We start from the raw sequence: 17,882 nt of genomic DNA on the forward strand, positions 1-17,882 counted from the left end.
GGAGATCCGGGCTGCCCGTAGCCCCCCCAGGAGCAATGAAGACCCATGACCACACATTCCAATGACAACTGCACGCCCACTCCAGCAGAAGGGAGAGGGAGGCCCAGACAGACTTCCCCAGAACCTTGAAGAAAGAACAGCTCGTACTAGAGGTGCTAGCAGCATGGGAACTTCACCTCTACAATTATGAACTGCCAAGAAATGAAGACAACAATTCACAGGAGGGTGTGCAAGATGCTGCAGGAAGATGTCTTCATTGTTCCTTCTTGCAAGAATAAAATTTTATTACTACATAAATCAGATTCTCCAGTGTATTTTAATTCAAAAGTGGTGTCAGTGGATTTATCTGACACTGACCAAATTTGAGATTGCGCTGTTCAACCAGCTTGAAACTGTACGCCAAAGTATAACCATGACATTTCCTGTTCCCACTAGGTGGTGCTGCAACCAACATTCAATAATGTCAAGGGCCGACCTTTATTACACTTGAGAAGTTTGAGCCTAATTGGATAATGTACATTTTAATGCAAACCAATTAAAAGTTCATGACGAATGATTAAAATTCACTGTGGCGCCATGGCCACAACCTCCAATAGAAATTCAAACTCCCCATTTACACTTCATCACTGTCACAGTCAGTTGTGTGGGAGGCAGGAGATGGACCCAAAATGCAGGACTCAGGATGCAACTTAACTTCAGCTTTATTGTTGAGAACAGGGTTTACAGAGCTGGACGGGGCCAGCAGCACAAACTAGGTTATAGACAGATGAGTGAGCACACAGCGGGTAGGGAGCCATAGACAATAAAGTGATGAGGAACAAAGGGAAATGCAGACAAAATATACTTGGGGAATAATGAGGGAACAGGCATCAGGTGAGGAGCACAGCTGCAGGTAATTATGTAATTAGGTAATAGCCTCTTTTCTTTTAATGTGGTAATTCTGTTCTAACATGGTGTTTTGTTTTTTGATATTGTGTTTTAATTGTTGTAAAGTGCTTTGTGACTTTTTGTCTGTGAAACATGTTTTATAAATAAACTTTACTTATTCACTAATCACACAGACGAGACTGGGAAGTAAAACTAAACACAGAGACGAGGACTGACAAAGTAAAACAGGAAATGAGTAAACATGGGGACAGAGATGCAGACTTGACATAAGGCAGGGGAAAAACAGAACTCCAGAACATGGAAAATCATAATAATAATTCTTAAACACCAAAATTCAGAAGTCCAAAAACACAAAACCCAGGACCACGACAGTTATTCAAAGATATGTGTATTCAGTGCATGTCACAAAGATGATAGAGGTTAACATACTACATTATGTTCCATGTTCACTGAGGATTTATGAAATCTAGAGCACATTTAAATCAAATGTGGATAAAGTGTAACAACAAAAAGAGAGAGTGTGGAAGAACGGCTGTGTGGCAGGCAGACTAGGATGAGGACCCAAACACAGGACTCAGGAGGCAAAATGTAAACTCAAAGTTCTCAGCTATACTGCTGGTAACCAAAAAAACAAACAAACCACAACATATGCAGAGCAGGCTGGGGCAGTCTGGAGGCAGAGCAATACTAGAAGAGCATATGGGAGAAGGATGCAACACACAACACCGATGCTCAGTGGCTAGTGGATCTAAGAGAAGACCATACCAACCTCCCTGAACAGGCTCCAGTAACCATCACAGTGGCAGACATCCAAGACAGTCTCACACATGAAGAGCTGGACAGCACCAGATACTGACATGATTCACACCTACTGACTAAAGAAGCTAACTGCACTCTACGAGCACCTGGAAGCACAAATTAACCAGCTGCTAGAGGCTAAGACAAACCTGGAATGGCTGACTGAAGGCCGGACAGTCCTGATTCCCAAGGATCCGCAGAAGGGACCGGTCCCATCCAACTACCGGTCAATAAGCTGCCTCAGCACAACATGGAAACTCCTGTCAGGCATCACAGCAGCTAAGATGAACAGGCACGTGGCTCAGTACATGAGCAGGACCCAGAAAGGAATCGTCAGAGATACCAAGGGAGCAAAACACCAGTTACTGGTAGATAGTCACTTGATACTATAAGACGAGACTGACCAACCTGTGCACCGCCTGGAGTGATTAGAAGAAAGCCTATGACTCACTGCCTCATACATGGATCCTGGAATGGTTCGAACTGTACAAGATCAACAGGACCCCAAGACCCTTCATTAAGAACTCAATGGGAATGTAGAGAGCAACACTAGAGGCCAACTTCAACTTCAGCACACGGTACCATCAAGTGCAGGATTTACCAAGGAGCTGCTCTGTCCCCACTGCTGTTCTGCATAGGCCTGAACACCCCCAAGCAGATCAACAGGACAAAAACTGCATTGTTCCTCTTGAATCTGAGGTTTGACTAATGGACCAGATCTCCTTTCCAGTACCTTGGTCCAGCCCCCTTCTAGAAGACGGAGACCACTGCCCCAGTCTGCCAATCCACTGGCAGTATCCCAGATCTCCACACCACGTTGCAGAAGAGTCAACCAAGACAGCCCTACAATCAGTTTTCAAAAACTCAGGGTGACTCTCAAACACCACAGAGGCCCTATGACCAAGGAGTTGTGTCTACCTCAGTGACCTCACCCCCAGCGATTGTCCCCAGACTCTGCTTGAGCTAATCTGTGAAATACAAATGTACTAATTTACTGAAAAACATAAGAAACTTAGAGTCATTCTAAGACAGAAAACAAATATCTTGATCAATTCCCAACCAATAAAAAGGAAACCATTCACGCACAGGATTTGTAAGAAAACTGTAAAGTTTTATTGAATCTCAGTATGATAAGGGTGGATTACAGACCTGCTGAAGTTCAAACAACTAAAATGTTGTGAATTTCATAATTATCTGTTTTTTTTCTGTCTCCATCTTGAATCAGCAGTGGAAGCTTTGGTCACATAAGTTTGAAAAACATTCGTATACAGTGCATTAAAAAAAAAAAAGTGATGGGAACAAAAACTTTTCTTTCTGTGACTTTAACTGTTTCTTTACAATGATGCAAACAGACACTGATCAACATTAAGGCAAACAAACTCCACCTTTGACTAGAGTGACAAACATCTGATCAGTGAACAAAGAAGCTACAATTAGTAATGATGATGATTAGCGTTCATTAGTCAACTAATGCAAACATCTACAAGGGTTTCTTTTTCTTTAGTGAAATTACACTTTAATAACAACAGGGACCAAGAGCTGGACTCAAAACGCTGGCACGCAGCAGCAGCGGCACAGGAAGTCATCAACATTAAAATGACCCCCCCCCCCCCGAAACACAAGCATCGCCAAAATAAACAACAGGACAGAAGAGAAGGAAAAGGAGGACAAAAAGGACAGGTGACGACATCGACGGCAAAAACAAAAAAAAAAAAAGCAGGAAATACAACAGAAAAGACGAACAGACTTCTCTGGAAAAAGAACTCTGTATTACCAAGTACTTCTGTCAGTTTTTGAGTCCTTTTGAGCGCACAAAAAGTGCAGCGCAGCAAAATAAAAACCAGCACACTGATTCCAGAAAATCATTCAATCAGGTTGATTTTTCAGTTCTGAGTTCACCAAAGGAAAAAAGAAAAAGCACAAAAGGCCGTTCAAAATGTGACTTTAATAAGTGAGATTTTAGAAATTTGTCTCTTAGAAATTTGTAATTATGTCTCCCTCAAAATAAAACAAGAAAAAGGGAAAGTAATGATTGGAAATCTGGCTTCTACTTTTTCCTTCTTTGGTGAAAGCAGTAAGCTTGTTGAGCTAAAGTTGTCTTGCTGCACTCTATTTTTTTTTTTTTTTGCAAAAAAATAAAGACTCAAAAACAGAAATGAGTTCGGTGTGTGAGTGGTGACCAGCAGAGACAAACCGGGACCAGCTAGGGCAGATGCAGCGGACTGCGTTTAACATCACCTCATAAGAGTGACCTTCACATGCATGTTTCTATTCTGACTTATTTACGATTTGAAAACCAATTTTAGATTGAATTTGGTTTATTTAACCTTAAAAATTAACAAAAAAGTACAGAATAATGTCCAATAATACCCACTTATACCACAACCAGACTAGGACCAGGCGCAGGGAGACAATGGAAACAGTCGTGTTTTATTTCTGAATACTTTCACTTAAGGGCCACTCAGGAACAAAGAGGCTGGACCGGCAGGACCAGTACAGGTGCTGCAAATCAGACAATAAAACGAAAGGGCCAGTAGTGGTGCTGCTGGAGAGAGAGGGAGAAGTTTAGCAGGAAGGGGAGAATTTAAAAAAAAAAAAAAAAAAAAAAAGAGACTGTCTGGTTAGTGACGATGACGACGACGATGATGATAATGATGATGACGACGACAGACTTCCTGTCAGTTTTATTCCAGGTTTTCTCTCCTCTTCTCGTCCAGTTTTCTTGGTGTCGTTTTTCTGTCCTTGGGGGTTTCACCCATGTGATGGGCTTGTCCAGCTGGAAATGAGTGGGACTGTGACTATGGGCCATCCAGCTGGATCTATGTGGTATTGTATAGTTAAGTGTTTCCTTTCAGGATGCCCAGACAGCCCTGCAGCAGCTGGAGGTTCCCCTGCAGGTGAGAGAGGATGGGATCAGACACAGCTGCGTAACAGGAATGCTGGGGATGTTGTAAGGATTTAATTTGAACAACTCTTGCTACAATATCAAAACAACCGGTTTATTACTATATAATCTGCTGATATCAATGCATTATGTATAACATCACTATAATCATAAGGCAACCATGTTGTTTACATGTGACCAATACTGCTCAATGATGAGTCATAGTCTGCACCATTTATGGCCATGAGTCATCCCTGACCAACATGTTAGACAATGCTCAGCCAATCAGAAGTTGGCATCACAGGCTAATTAATAAGGCTGCAGCCAAGAACTGATGTTACTATAAACAAACTGGCTCTTTACCTACAAATTAGGTAAAGTTTCTCACTACCTGCTACTGTGGCCAGTAGCAACTGACCTAGGTCACTAGCAGTCAAACAAAGTCAGCTGCTAGATACGGGGAATACCCAATTTCTCTATTTCAGTCAATAAAGGTAAAATAGGTACAGCCAAATACACAGCACAATATGATCGCATGATTAAGCTAAGCCAATCAGGCATGAGAAAGAGGCATATCATTAGCATATATTATCATAGCCTTAGCAGCCTGAACTCCTCCATGATGTTTACTTTCCACTTCACACTTCAGCCAAAGTGTACAAAGGGTGCTAAACATCCAGCAATATGAATATTTTGTTGCACATATTTGAGTAAAGAACACATACGCCAAATTTCATGGCTCAACATCCTTTTGGAGTCTATAGACCGGAAAAGTAAAACCTCACAAACAGACGCCTGGATTGACATATGAATATTGTGCTGCACATCTTTGAAGAGTAAGGCCTGATTTAGACTTCTACATCTGGTCTTTGCAGGGCCTGAGTACGTAACCAGAAACCCCTCTGAACCCTACGCCATAACCTACAACGTAACCTGATGTGCACCTCTCAGGAAATCCAACTACACATCGGGTCGATGCAGCCTGCAAGGACTCTGACTGGCCTGTTCAGCATATTTGATTCCTCCCATGAATTTCTGGCTACTTTTTCGCTGAGAATGAGAGATAGTGAGAGAATAACAATCATCATCTCAATATAAGAAGTATTCACAGTAATAAGGACTCTCGAATGCCAGCAAATTCCTGGATGGAGATTGCTGAAACTATGGGAATGCACATGAGGAAATGTAGAAAGAAGTGAAAAAACTAGAGAGAAAAATATGTTCACACTTGAATAAACTGACCACACCAAAGACAGAGGACCCAGGAGGGAAACAAGTCCCAGCATTTTATTTGTTTCTGTCGGCTGTCACTGCATGTAAAGCACTGGGGCATGACCACATAATTAACACGCACAATGCATCTCTTGGAGTCTATAGACCAGAAAGGTAAAACCTCACGGACACCTGGACAAGTGGATGAACAGATTTTGGCTGAAAGAATAAAAAAAAAAAAACTGTATTACCACTGGTTTTTTAAGACCAAGACAGAGGTTTAACCAATGTCGAATGGTCCTGGTATTCCCTGAATTCCTACTATGATTGTAACATGACCAAAGAGGACTTCCCTAAAAAGCTGAAGTGCTCTTTTAATGTGTCTCTGTATTCCCTCAGTACCTTGGCATGTTTGAGCTCGAGCTCGGCCAGCTCCACCAGGTTCTTCCTGAAGGCTGCCACTCGTCTTGTCTTGAAGTCTATGAGCTCTGTGTTTAGAGAAGAATGCACTATGAAATCAGACTGCACAGACATCCAAGTCTACTAAACATCCACTCACTGATTCTTTGAGACTCCTCAACTCATATGTCAATGTAAGGATATGTAAAAATGACAACGATGGGGAGGAAATGCAACAAAGAAGCAAAGAAAATGCAACAAAGCAATTGTGACAAAGCTGAGGTATAAATATGAAAAGGATGGGGAGAAAAAGCAGTGAGGATGGACAAGGACCTTGCTTGGCAGACTCTGAGATTTTCTCAAACTTGTGGCAGCAAAGCTGCTGGCTGGTCTCAGCCTGCAGTACGTCTCTGTTTTTGGCTCGAGCCTTATCTAGAGCCTTGTTAGCGTTCTCATAGTCAACCAGAGCCCGGCTCCTTCGGTACAAGAGGTCCTGCAAGGGAAGACGACATCACATAAATTGCAGTATGTGACAGCAAGTTTGTTAGCTGCTGACTTCAACTGTCAGTATGTGCCAGACCTTTGCAGCCTGCGACTCCCTCAAATAATATTTCAGTAGGTCGGCCAGCTTCAGGTCTTCATCTGCTGCAACGCGCGCTTCAATTTTCTGTTTGAAGAAAAACACCAAAACAAAAACAAACAAACAAAAAAACAAAAAAAACAAAACAGTGCCTGCATTACAGTTAGTGGGGATGAAGAACAAAAAAATGTTGAACAGTAAGCACACGAACAAAGCAAACGCCAAAGTTCAGATTTAATGTCACACATACCCGAGTTTTCTCAAACAGCTCTGACACTTTGAGGAAGAACCTTAAAAGGAAGGAAAATAAAACAAATTAACAAGACATGTTTACAACCTGGCTCGGATCCAGAAAAAATACACAAGTATTGTTCCCATTCAAATGTTGCTCAGATTTTAACTGGATATATTCAGAAAAATGTTAAAAATGAAATGAGAATGCTTGTGCCCATCACATCAAGACAACTCCAGTCAAAATTCAAAGAAAGGGAATACTGGATAAGATCTGTGAACGGAAATTCAAGATTGTTCATACTTGCAGAGGTCTGTGGAGTCCTGCGTTCCTAATGTGTAGAGAGATGAGGCAATTCTGTTGATGTCATCAGCAGCATCTAAACAACCAAAAAGACAGAAATAAATAGACATCAGTGTCACACAGTGTTTGCAAACAGTAAAATAAATAAAATCATGGAAAAAAATAATAAAGAAGAAAATTTGATGAACTCAAAAACAGAACAGCATTCTTACTTTTGTGCGAGCGGATCATTCTGTCAGATTTGGCTGAAGCGTCCTTGACTCTGTTGTGATATTCTAACAGAAAAGTTTTCTCATGCTCGAAGAAATCATCCACATCCTGAAATGCGGGCAGAAAAACAGCAACTATCAATGAAGAGAACAGATATGGGAATAAAATGATATTCTATGATTCCTGCTTCCTCACCTTGACTCCAGCCACCAAGACACCATCTGCTGACTTCACCACATTTTTAAAGAAATCTTCCAGTTTTTCTTTCTTGTTCTTCCCTCGTACACTGAGCTATTGGGAACAAACATCACACACAACAACACGGACAGTCAGCAGCTCTCTGTTGATCTGGTTTTTTTTTCCCCCATGGAGCACCACAAGGTTCTATATTTGGGCCTCTTTTCTTGTCTTTTTTATGGCTTCATTCGGGCTTTACTGTCAGAAAACCTCATGTCTTATTCTGTTTTCTGCTACTTTTACTCTGGCTGTGAGAAAATAGGAATGTCTCGGCCTCTTCTCTGTCAGTGACTGAGCTTGATTCTCTGCAGTGATTTTGTGGGGCCTGATGAATATGAGACTGGATCTTCAAGCTGCTAATTCATCCTAACAATGAAATTAATCCAGTGTGATACTTACATCCTGGTTATACTCCAGGAAGACATGGAAATTGAGGTCTTTCCTGAGGACAGGATGAGCAGCCACGCGACATAAAAAGACCTCGTGCATGGCTACAGTCTTCTTAAAGATGGCCAGATACTCTCTGTGTGACAATACAAAGCAGACGGTGTGGTGATTAATCCACCATGTAATAAAAAGCTGTGTGGGGGAACTTATTTGTCTGTGCTGACTCACGCCTCCAGCTCCTGCTTCATCTTTGTGAACTCCTCCTTAGTCATGGATCCCTCTCCCTCACCCAGCTTCTGCAGCTTCTCTCTGGACGCATCAAAGTCTGGTCTGGGAGGGGCTGGGGGGATCTGCAACAAGAAAACAACTTGAAAACAACCAGCTGGACACTGCTCTCCATTTAAGTCTACTCACACTCTTTCTGGTCTTCTGTGCTGTTTTATTTAATTTGCAACAAGACAGCATGTTTGTATGTGCAGGTCTGTTCTTGTTTTGCTAGCAGTGACCTAAGCCCAGTAGACAGTGGGGTGTAAGTGTTAACTTCCTTTTGGGATCATCATGCATCGACTTGCATCATTTTAATGACATGATGAAGACCTACTTTTTGATTAGACTTGAGTTAGGGAAATGTGAAGTTTAGGTTAGACCCTGGTCAGAGGTAGTTAAGCTTAGGTTTTAGGGCAGGCCTGGGAGGATTTCCTGCATGTTTCTTGATTTGGAAACATGCAGCATCTTAATTCAGATACTTAAACATTAACTCATTGTAAAGAATACAGCAGGTTAAGATTAGGAACCCACTTACCAACCTACAATGGTTTACAGATTACATTTCAACAGATGTTTTGCTCTGTTTACCTTCATGGAAACAAAGTCTGTTCAGATGTGACGGGTCAATAATACTCTGCCTATAAACTGACTACAAATGGAAACTAAACATTTTTAGATAACAAAAATTGTGTCCCTTGCCCTTTTTAAAATTACAGAAATATGACTATAGGAACACAACTCATCATAGCCTCTGAAAATGGTAGACTGTATAATTCCTAAACAGTTAATGTAATACTTTTGTCAAACCCAAAGAATTCAGGATTTCTAAATACTCAAAGCCAAAAGACCAAAATTAGATACTTTGTGTTTTTCTGTTGTTTTTTTTTACACTATTCAGTGTACATCATGGACATCATCACATCAAAAAACATTTTTGAGGACAAAATGCGCACCACAGAGAGACCCAAAGTTTTAGTTTAGCTTTTTGGGAACACCTTGTTGTTACAAAAATACTATTTAATGCCTGTCACACTACGTTATCTTTGGCATTGTTGTAGACTCAGCTAAAGAAATGGGAACAAATTATGTACGGTGACTTTGAATGATTGTTAAGCCACTTAACACTGACAAACAAACAAAACACTGAGTGAAAAAGCAGCCAAAAGAAATTCTGGAGAACAGTGACCACTTTAAAAAATTACAAGAAAGTCTGGCTCTATAGAAGAAAAATATAAATAAATGAGTGGCTCAAGACTTCTGAATAGTATTGTACTTATGTAACTTATTAATGAGACATACATCAGTTTACACAATCACATTGGAAGCATAACAAGAAGGCTTATTACTTAAAGTGAAGACTTGGTTTGCAGAAGTCTCAAGAATATGACTATAAATGAATCTGATATCTTCTGTGTGTTCTGTTCTTACGATATATCCTGCGTACTCTTCATTTTCAACAAACGAGTCGTGCAGCCAGATGAACTCTTCATGTTGTCGGACCACTGAGAACTCATTCTGCTTAAAGTTGGGGAGCGTGCTCTGTGCAAAAAGAAAGTACAGCTGTAGTCTCCAGCAAGAGTCATAACCCCGTCTGTTATGTATTCCGCTCACTCAGTGGATCTGACATCGAGCTGTTTCTCACCTTGGTGTGAACGGTGAACTTGACCTTGTCTCTCTCACTCAAGGCATCAGAGATGTCGACCTGCAGCATAGCATCCGTTTGAAGGTCCACATTCACTGCACGTGGCTGCAGGAGGGCAACAGACACCATATGTCCAACAAAGCATGCAACTACATCAAGTGATCAGTACAGACACACAATGAAGGCTGTCATTAATAGTGTACTGTTCTCCTGCATCACACTGATCAACACTGCAGGATGCTCTGATTACAGAAGTTGTTCTAGATTTACAGATTTGTGTGCAGATGAAATTATTGTTTAAAAAAAAAAAAAAGATTGTCATACAGTACCAGTCAAAGGTGTGGACACACACACCCCCATTCATTTGAATGGAACATACCAAACAGCCAGAAATGATTTTCATCATGTTCTCAGGAATTTAAAAACTCTATAAATCAAGCTGTGACTAATCTATGAACCAAACCATCCATTTTGTAAAAATGTTCAGAGTGCAGTTCAGTGTATCTAAGTGCTACTGGAGGATACGGCTGCTTCAGAGGAAAACAACCTTTAAAAATGTGTACATTTTTAATAGCTAACACTGGCCACCGGTAAAATGTTTAACTAGAGGATTTCACCATAAAACCTCCACAGTTCTTTACTTAGACAAAGCGCAGCAAAAATAAATCCCTGAATGTGTATTTAGGACATTTGGGTACTTTCAGCTCTGTAACACACTTTAGCAGGATGAAAGAAAAGATGGGATATAAAAAAACAAAATTATTTCCATGATCATATTTAGATTTTGGGGATGGTAGTAGTAGGATAGGTTTAAATGCCTTAGCTACGTATATAAATTGTGACATTGTTGCAGGTCTTATTTTTACCATCTGTCTGAATTTCAGCTCTTGTCTCTCTAACCCTCCGGTCATTTGAGCTGACAGTTGCTAAAGAGCAGAATTTTCTCTGAGAGAACAAAAACTACCTTTAACATGGACATTGGACTTTTCTGGTTTATTTCCCCGTTCTTCTACCAAAGTAAACAATCGCTGGGTTTTGGATTGTAGTGAAGGCACTATAACCACTTTGGTCACGATGCAGGAATTTTAGTGGAAAATATTTCATCATCTGCCTACATAATCTTTTTAGGTAGATATCTGAAAATTAATATTACAGTACAATATAAAACTCTAGAAAATGATGTACATCAGCCATTCCCAAAGCCAAGAGTACTGCGGCACACTTTAAAAAAAAAAAAGAAAATCTCATGGAGTCCACCCAATCTTAAATTTTCTCTCTAATCAAAATCCAAGAAAAAGTGATGATGCACTTCCTTGAAATTTTATTCAAAAAAAATTAAAAAAAACCCCAAAAAACCCATAAAGAACACAAGCTATAAATTGCTCATGCTACCAGTCATATGTAATCTGTTAAGGCCAATGTGTGACCCTCTTACCACTGGGACACTTTTATACAAGAGCAGTAAATTTAGACCAGAGTAATGAGTAATATCACAAACTAACCACCTCCTATTACCAGTTTTAATTTACTTTTTACACAAATAAATAAATGTATATAAATATATAACTGTTCATACTTGTGAGTAATTTAAATCTGAATTTATGTTTTTACTGCGGCCCACCTGCAGTATCTTCGCGGTCCACAGGGGGCCCCGGCCCACACTGTGGGAATAACTGATGGACACAATTATGTACGAGGTGATCAAAGCGGTTTGGGAACATGAAAGTGATATTGTCCATCTTGTAATATTAGAAACATTTTCACTTTTATCCAACACTTCTCAAGAAGAAAACAGAATTTAGGCCACGTTTTTTTTTTTTTTTTGGATCAATTTCCTTTGTCGTACTTAATTTGGAATAACACGGATTGACCAATTAACATCAGAGCAGAGTGTGTATGCGTGTCAGTCATGTGATAGCATGATGGTAAAACAGCATAGCACACAGTACAACATAAACTCTACTCAGTCAGCGGTTCGTTAGCTGCTATTTAGACCTTGGCAAAAACTGTTAGCCACGTTAGCAAGTGAAAAGACTGCAACCGGGTCAACGTTTGGACTCTCAGCCGGAGGAACCAGTCAGACCACAGCTGACAGGATAACTTGCCCGTTAGCAGGATGCTAAAACTAGCCGGGACAGCTAACCTGTCTAGGAAAAAAAAATCCGAGCTAATGCTACCCAGCTGATTTAGCTGCGACAAACAGAACCTAGAGTTGAACTCTGATAGGCAGGCAGACAGGTGAACAAACAGACAGGCAGACGGACAGCACTCACTCCCCGGTCCTCCTCGGAGAGGAAGTCGGGTCCGTCGTCCAACCCTTCCTGCTACGAAGACAGAGAGGAGAGTCGTTAGTTTACTAACACACCGACCGTAGCGCAAGAGCAAAAGCAACAACACCACAACCGGTGGAACTGCTGAGGTTCACCGAGCCGAAAACACACAGAAAAACAGAAGGAGATCGCAGAAAACAGAGAAACCCACCATCATGGCTGCAAATGGGTGGAGACAGGAAGCAGAGTGACGTCAGGACAGTCAGGCGGATTTCATGAATCAAATTCTAACCAATGTACCTCTAAAAAAAAACAATCAACCGTAAAATAAAAGAAAATAAAGGCTTTAAAAACACTAATAAAAAATCGCTACATGGACATACACTAGAGTTGGGAAGTATAGAAGTACAATTACTCCGTAACTGTACTTAAGTAGTATTTTCAGGTATCTACTTTACTTGAGTATTTATTTTTCTGACAACTTTTTACTTTTGCTCCCTACACTTTTACACAAATATCTGTACTTTCTACTCCTTTTATTTTCCAAATAGGCTTGTTACTTTAGGGAAGTATTTCCCATCTCTGTGCGCCTTCAAACGTCAAACCAATTTAAACCTAAATGGAGGCCTATAGCGTAGAAAGAGATGAACGAGGAAAAAATATATAATTCATGCACCATTTATTGGGTTGCAGGTAAAAGCTGCAATCACGTTTTGGCAAAGTGACTTTTATACATCAAAAACACATAAAAACTTTGGAAATCACTTTTTGGCATATGATCACTTTTTTGGCACAACACCAGCAGCTGGATCATCTTGTTTGGCTTCACATTTTTGTGTGTGCAGATTTTCTCTGTTCTGAACTTAAGGAAAAACTGCTTGAGATCCAGAGTAAGTGACTCCCACCTACATGACATTTTGCGCATGTCTACCACTGTTCTGGAGCCAGACCTGCCCTGTGTACCTGTGTGCCCTTCACATTAGTGTCAGTAGTTTACCTGTTGCTCTGTTATCATAAATACACAGCAGTATTTTACACTTTCTGTATGCTATAAATTTCTGTTGGAAATTCAGAGAGCTTTTATGCTCTACATTTGGTTGCCTCATGTTTGTTTGCTGCATGGAAATGAACACCCCTAACCTAAGGCCTTAGTTTGGACAGCTTGTACTTCTTAGGCACCCGTTTCTTTATCCCACCTTTCTACAACTCTGATAACTGGCTAACTTCCCTCCATCCTCATCTTATAGCCAAGCATCTCAAGGATCACTGTTGCCGTGGTATACATCAACAGATTCGTTTCGGTGATGGTCAAAGTAGGGATTGTCTGTAGTGCTGCATTTGCATCTTCTAGTAGACTTTCAGAGGGTACTTCACGTAGTAGTTGACTTCGGGAGTTCCAGGTTTCTAGCTTAGCCACGATTTTATCTTTCAGGTCAGCTGCTCTGGCATTCAACGTACCAGTTATTGGGACTTGGTACGCAGTCCCGTTGTGTGGGGATGATGATATCTGATATATGCTGTAACAGCATATTAGGGTTGTCAAAGTTAATGCTATAAGGCGTAAACACAAATTCTTTCCAGAAACCCAGTGGTTTGGGACATCAGGAAGCAACGCAACAGTAACGTCGTGGATTGTCCATCCAAAGGACAAAACCCCCAAACACAAGATCAGCAATGTAGTGTATGCTGTCCAGTGCATTGGAGAAACCAAACAGCCTCTTCACAAACGAATGGCACAACATAGAAGAGCCACCTCGACAGGACAAGACTCAGCTATACATCTGCATATAAAGGAGAAAGGGTGCTCGTTTGAGGGTGCCAATGTTCGCATTTTGGACCAGGAAGACATGTTTGAAAGAGGAGTAAAAGAAGCCATCTATGTCCACTGTGAACAGCCATCACTGAACAGAGGAGGTGGATTATATCACCAACTTTCCCCCGTTTACAGTGCTGCCCTGAGCTCCCTCCCCAGGCGCCTCAACCCCGATTCACACCTTTGTTCAGGTGACCTCAATAGGTCACTTGATAGAATGGGGTGAAGTCCCAAATTGGTTTAACCCAAAAACCACTGATTGTAATGACCCACGCCTTGGCACATGTGATTATGCACATGAACAATACCGGGTCACAACCACCTCCAGGGAACTACGCCCACTGGGGTTTAAATACCCGGGTCTCTCCAGCTTTTGGTTTGAGAACTGAAGAAGCCTTTCGGATGAGAGGTGAAACGTCTTCAAGCAACAAAAAGAAGTCCAGTCGCCCTTTTTCAAGCTCCAGAGACCACTGATAGTGCATGCAACATGACTGCAGCAGCCAGGCAGCTGTCGTTTGAGCATATGCTTTGCGTCAAAGGCCACAAGTGAATTAATAAAGTAGGGTAATGGAAAAATAAAAATATTAGATTTGTTTTTATCATTAAAACATTTGGAGAAATACAGACACGTTGGACACCACTTTTCATTAAATGGCATTTACCATCAGCTGTCTTTGCATAATGAATTAAAAGGAAAGCAATAATTTAACAAGAAGTCTCTGGAGCTTGAAAAAGGCGACTGGACTTCTTTTTGTTTCTTGAAGACGTTTCACCTCTCATCCGAAAGGCTTCTTCAGTTCTCAACCAAAAGGTGGAGAGACCCAGGTATTTAAACCCCTGTGGGCGTAGTCCCCTGGAGGTGGTTATGACCCTCTATTGATCATGTGCGTGAACACATGTGCCCAGGTGTGAAGGGGGCGTGGGTCATATTTAATCAGTGGTTTCAGTTGAAACCAATTTAGGACTCCGCTCCATTGTTTCCTGTGGCCTATTGAGGTCACTGGAACAAAGGTGTGAATGGGGGTTGAGACGTCTGGGAAGGGAGCTCAGGACAGCACTGTAAGCGGGGGAAAGTTGGTGACGTAATCCACCTCCTCTGTTCAATGATGGTTGTTCACAGTGGACATAGATGGCTTCTTTCACTCCTCTTTCAAACCATCTGTTTTCCCTGTCCAAAATGTGAACATTGGCATCCTCAAAAGAGTGCCCTTTTTCCTTCAGATGCAGATGTACTGCTGAATCTTGTCCTGTCGAGGTGGCTCTTCTATGTTGTGCCATTTGTTTGTGAAGAGGCTGTTTGGTTTCACCAATGTAGAGGTCCGAGCACTCTTCACTGCACTGAACAGCATACACTACATCGCTGATCTTGTGTTTGGCGGGTTTGTCCTTGGGATGAACCAGTTTTTGTCTTAGGGTGTGACTTGGTTTGAAGTATACTGGGATGTCATGCTTGGAGAAAATTCTTCTGAGTTTCTCTGACAAGCCTGACACATATGGGATGACAATGTTGTTCCTCTTGTCCTTCCCATTCTCTGTAGTTTGTGTTTGGCCTTCATTCCTGTGCATCTTAGCTGATTTGATGAAGGCCCAGTTGGGGTAACCGCATATTTTGAGGGCTTTCTCAATGTGTGTGTGTTCCTTATGCTTCCCTTCTGCCTTAGAGGGAACACTTTCCGCACGGTGTTGTAGGGTCCTGATCACCCCAAGTTTGTGTTCCAGAGGGTGGTGGGAGTCAAGAAGAAGAAATGATTAACAACCAACAATAAACACCTAGTATAATAGAGCTCACTTGCACATATAAGGTGATGGTTTTGTAGAGTTCTTATTGTTCTTGTTGTATTAGTGTATCATTTATGTTTGAGCTTAGAAAATCCTCTTTACAGAGATATTAGTTTTTACTGCAAGCTGTCGGTACCTTTGGTAGGTCATTCAATCCACAAAAACTACACCTGTCTGAACAGAAGGAACAGGTCAATCATTTCTTCTCTCTTAAAAGATCCAGTTTAAATATATTCTAAATGATCCAGTTTATTCACATGGTAATTTTGTGCAATAATGCATTAAATGCTTTATCTTAAGCTGTCTGAGTTAATCATGTCAAGTGGATAACTGCTACATTTGCAGTGTTTTTAGCACAGAATTTCTTTGTTTGCAGTGGCATCGCTGTTGAGCTGCGGCAGGGATAAAGCAGCCAAAATGAAGTCTTTGATGTTAAAAAGGACATAAAGAAATCTATCTGATTTGACAACTGAAGTTTCACATTAGGTAAAACCTGAAGTAGATTTTTTTTTTTTTTTTAACAGAAGTGGTTACCAACAAACAATTCTTACATTGTAAGTGCCTTGTGAGACGCATTTATTAGAAAGATGAGGAATTACTTTTTGAGGCTTTTATTTTATTGGGCATGTGCAGAGGAGGAATAATGAATACACTGGACATCTTCAGGCACAGTTTGAAAACCAAAGCATTAAGGTAAGTGTTTGGGAACAGCACAAATTTATTTACAGATCTCTGGGAAACTAACAAATAATCACTTGGGTGAAGCATTTTGTGCTTTATAAATGATGTGTGGAGTGAGGATGGAACACATCAAAATAAAACTAAGTAAATCTAACTTTACAGATATGCAGAGATAGTCACTGAAATGCAAAACACACATTGCCATGTAGAGTTTTGTTCTGCCAATAGATGGTTTCTTATTGTGTTCAAATATCTTTATGACTACGGAAAATTATTAAATTTATCTGAATGCATGATATCGTGTTTGAAAATTTTTCCAATTTTTCCATATCCTTTGTATCCGTAGCGCCATTTTCACTTTTAATTATTCGTTCTTTTATTTATTTATTTTGGTATAAATAATAATTATTTATTTATTTATTTATTTTATGGATTTGATGACGCATCACTTCCTGCTATCATCACCACCTCCAGTCATTGGTCGCTCACTCGTCGTACGTCAACACGTCGTTTCATCAGCCCGTTTCAGCGGGAGCGGGGCGGGTTGGAGACCTTTGCATGAGCAATGATTGGTTGGGAGCCGAAGCGTGGCAGGTCAGCGGACCAACTGGTTCTGTGGAGGACAGGAAGTCCCGCTCATCCTGCCGCTGGATGGTGCTTTTAGGTGAAACACATCAATTACTAAAACATTTGTATGTCTTTCAATGTTTTAGTAAGATGTTTTCTCTTATTTGCTATTGCATCCTGGGATAATGTTTTGTAGTTTTGTTTAGTTCTTATTTGTTGTTTTGCCGTTTTTGTTTTATTTTTATAGACATGTCTGCACTGTAGGAGGTCCGGTTTAGCTCCAATATATTTATTTTACTATGCAACCATGCTATTTCAGTACATCTGGTTTTACATCATCTTGTTGAAATAAACAAGACCTTCCCCGAAAAAGATGCCTGAACTGCAACATATGTTGCCCCAAACCTGTATGTACTGTTCAGCATTAATAGGGGCTTCATAGATGTGCAGATTCAGATTTTTCAGATTTTATTTTTTTAAAGTATATTTACCTGCGTTACATTGTACGTTTAAATTTGAAGCTTGGACTTTTGTTTGGATAAATTACTTTGTTTCTATGTAATTGCTACCTTTTAAGAAACCAAATAAGCAGCTGACTAATAAAAATAATCAGAAGTTATTGTTCTTGACACAATAGGAAATCACACAATAGCCCCGTTTGAACCAGTTACAGCAGCAGAATTAGTAGAACTAAAATAATTCACGATTAAAAATAATCAAATGATATCCATAC

The 17,882-nt window shown here is 40.6% G+C and overlaps 1 protein-coding gene across 1 annotated transcript; it reads right to left on the reverse strand.

Annotated features, from left to right (window-relative positions):
* Window positions 1-2,785: 2,785 nt before the first annotated feature.
* snx6 (sorting nexin 6) lies at window positions 2,786-12,584 on the reverse strand. Its single transcript, XM_030719129.1, has 14 exons — window positions 12,521-12,584; window positions 12,313-12,363; window positions 10,040-10,144; window positions 9,826-9,936; window positions 8,359-8,480; window positions 8,143-8,266; window positions 7,702-7,797; window positions 7,509-7,614; window positions 7,297-7,372; window positions 7,012-7,051; window positions 6,762-6,848; window positions 6,515-6,674; window positions 6,185-6,270; window positions 2,786-4,577 (listed from the first exon to the last, which is right to left on the reverse strand). Exons 1-14 carry the CDS (start codon window positions 12,524-12,526, stop codon window positions 4,524-4,526), a joined length of 1,224 nt encoding a protein of 407 aa, XP_030574989.1. The 5' UTR covers window positions 12,527-12,584; the 3' UTR covers window positions 2,786-4,523.
* Window positions 12,585-17,882: the final 5,298 nt, after the last annotated feature.

This window comes from Archocentrus centrarchus, chromosome 22 (genome assembly GCF_007364275.1).
Source record: "Archocentrus centrarchus isolate MPI-CPG fArcCen1 chromosome 22, fArcCen1, whole genome shotgun sequence".
Classification (NCBI taxonomy): Eukaryota; Metazoa; Chordata; class Actinopteri; order Cichliformes; family Cichlidae; genus Archocentrus; species Archocentrus centrarchus.

What these genes read in the sequence shown, in the direction of transcription:
- snx6 (XM_030719129.1), bottom strand. An exon ending in ATGAAGCAGGAGCTGGAGGC is followed by an intron (nt 8,267 to 8,358) that starts GTGAGTCAGCAC and finishes ATTGTCACACAG; the next exon opens with AGAGTATCTGGCCATCTTTA. An exon ending in CTCAGAGTCTGCCAAGCAAG is followed by an intron (nt 6,271 to 6,514) that starts GTCCTTGTCCAT and finishes CTCTAAACACAG; the next exon opens with AGCTCATAGACTTCAAGACA.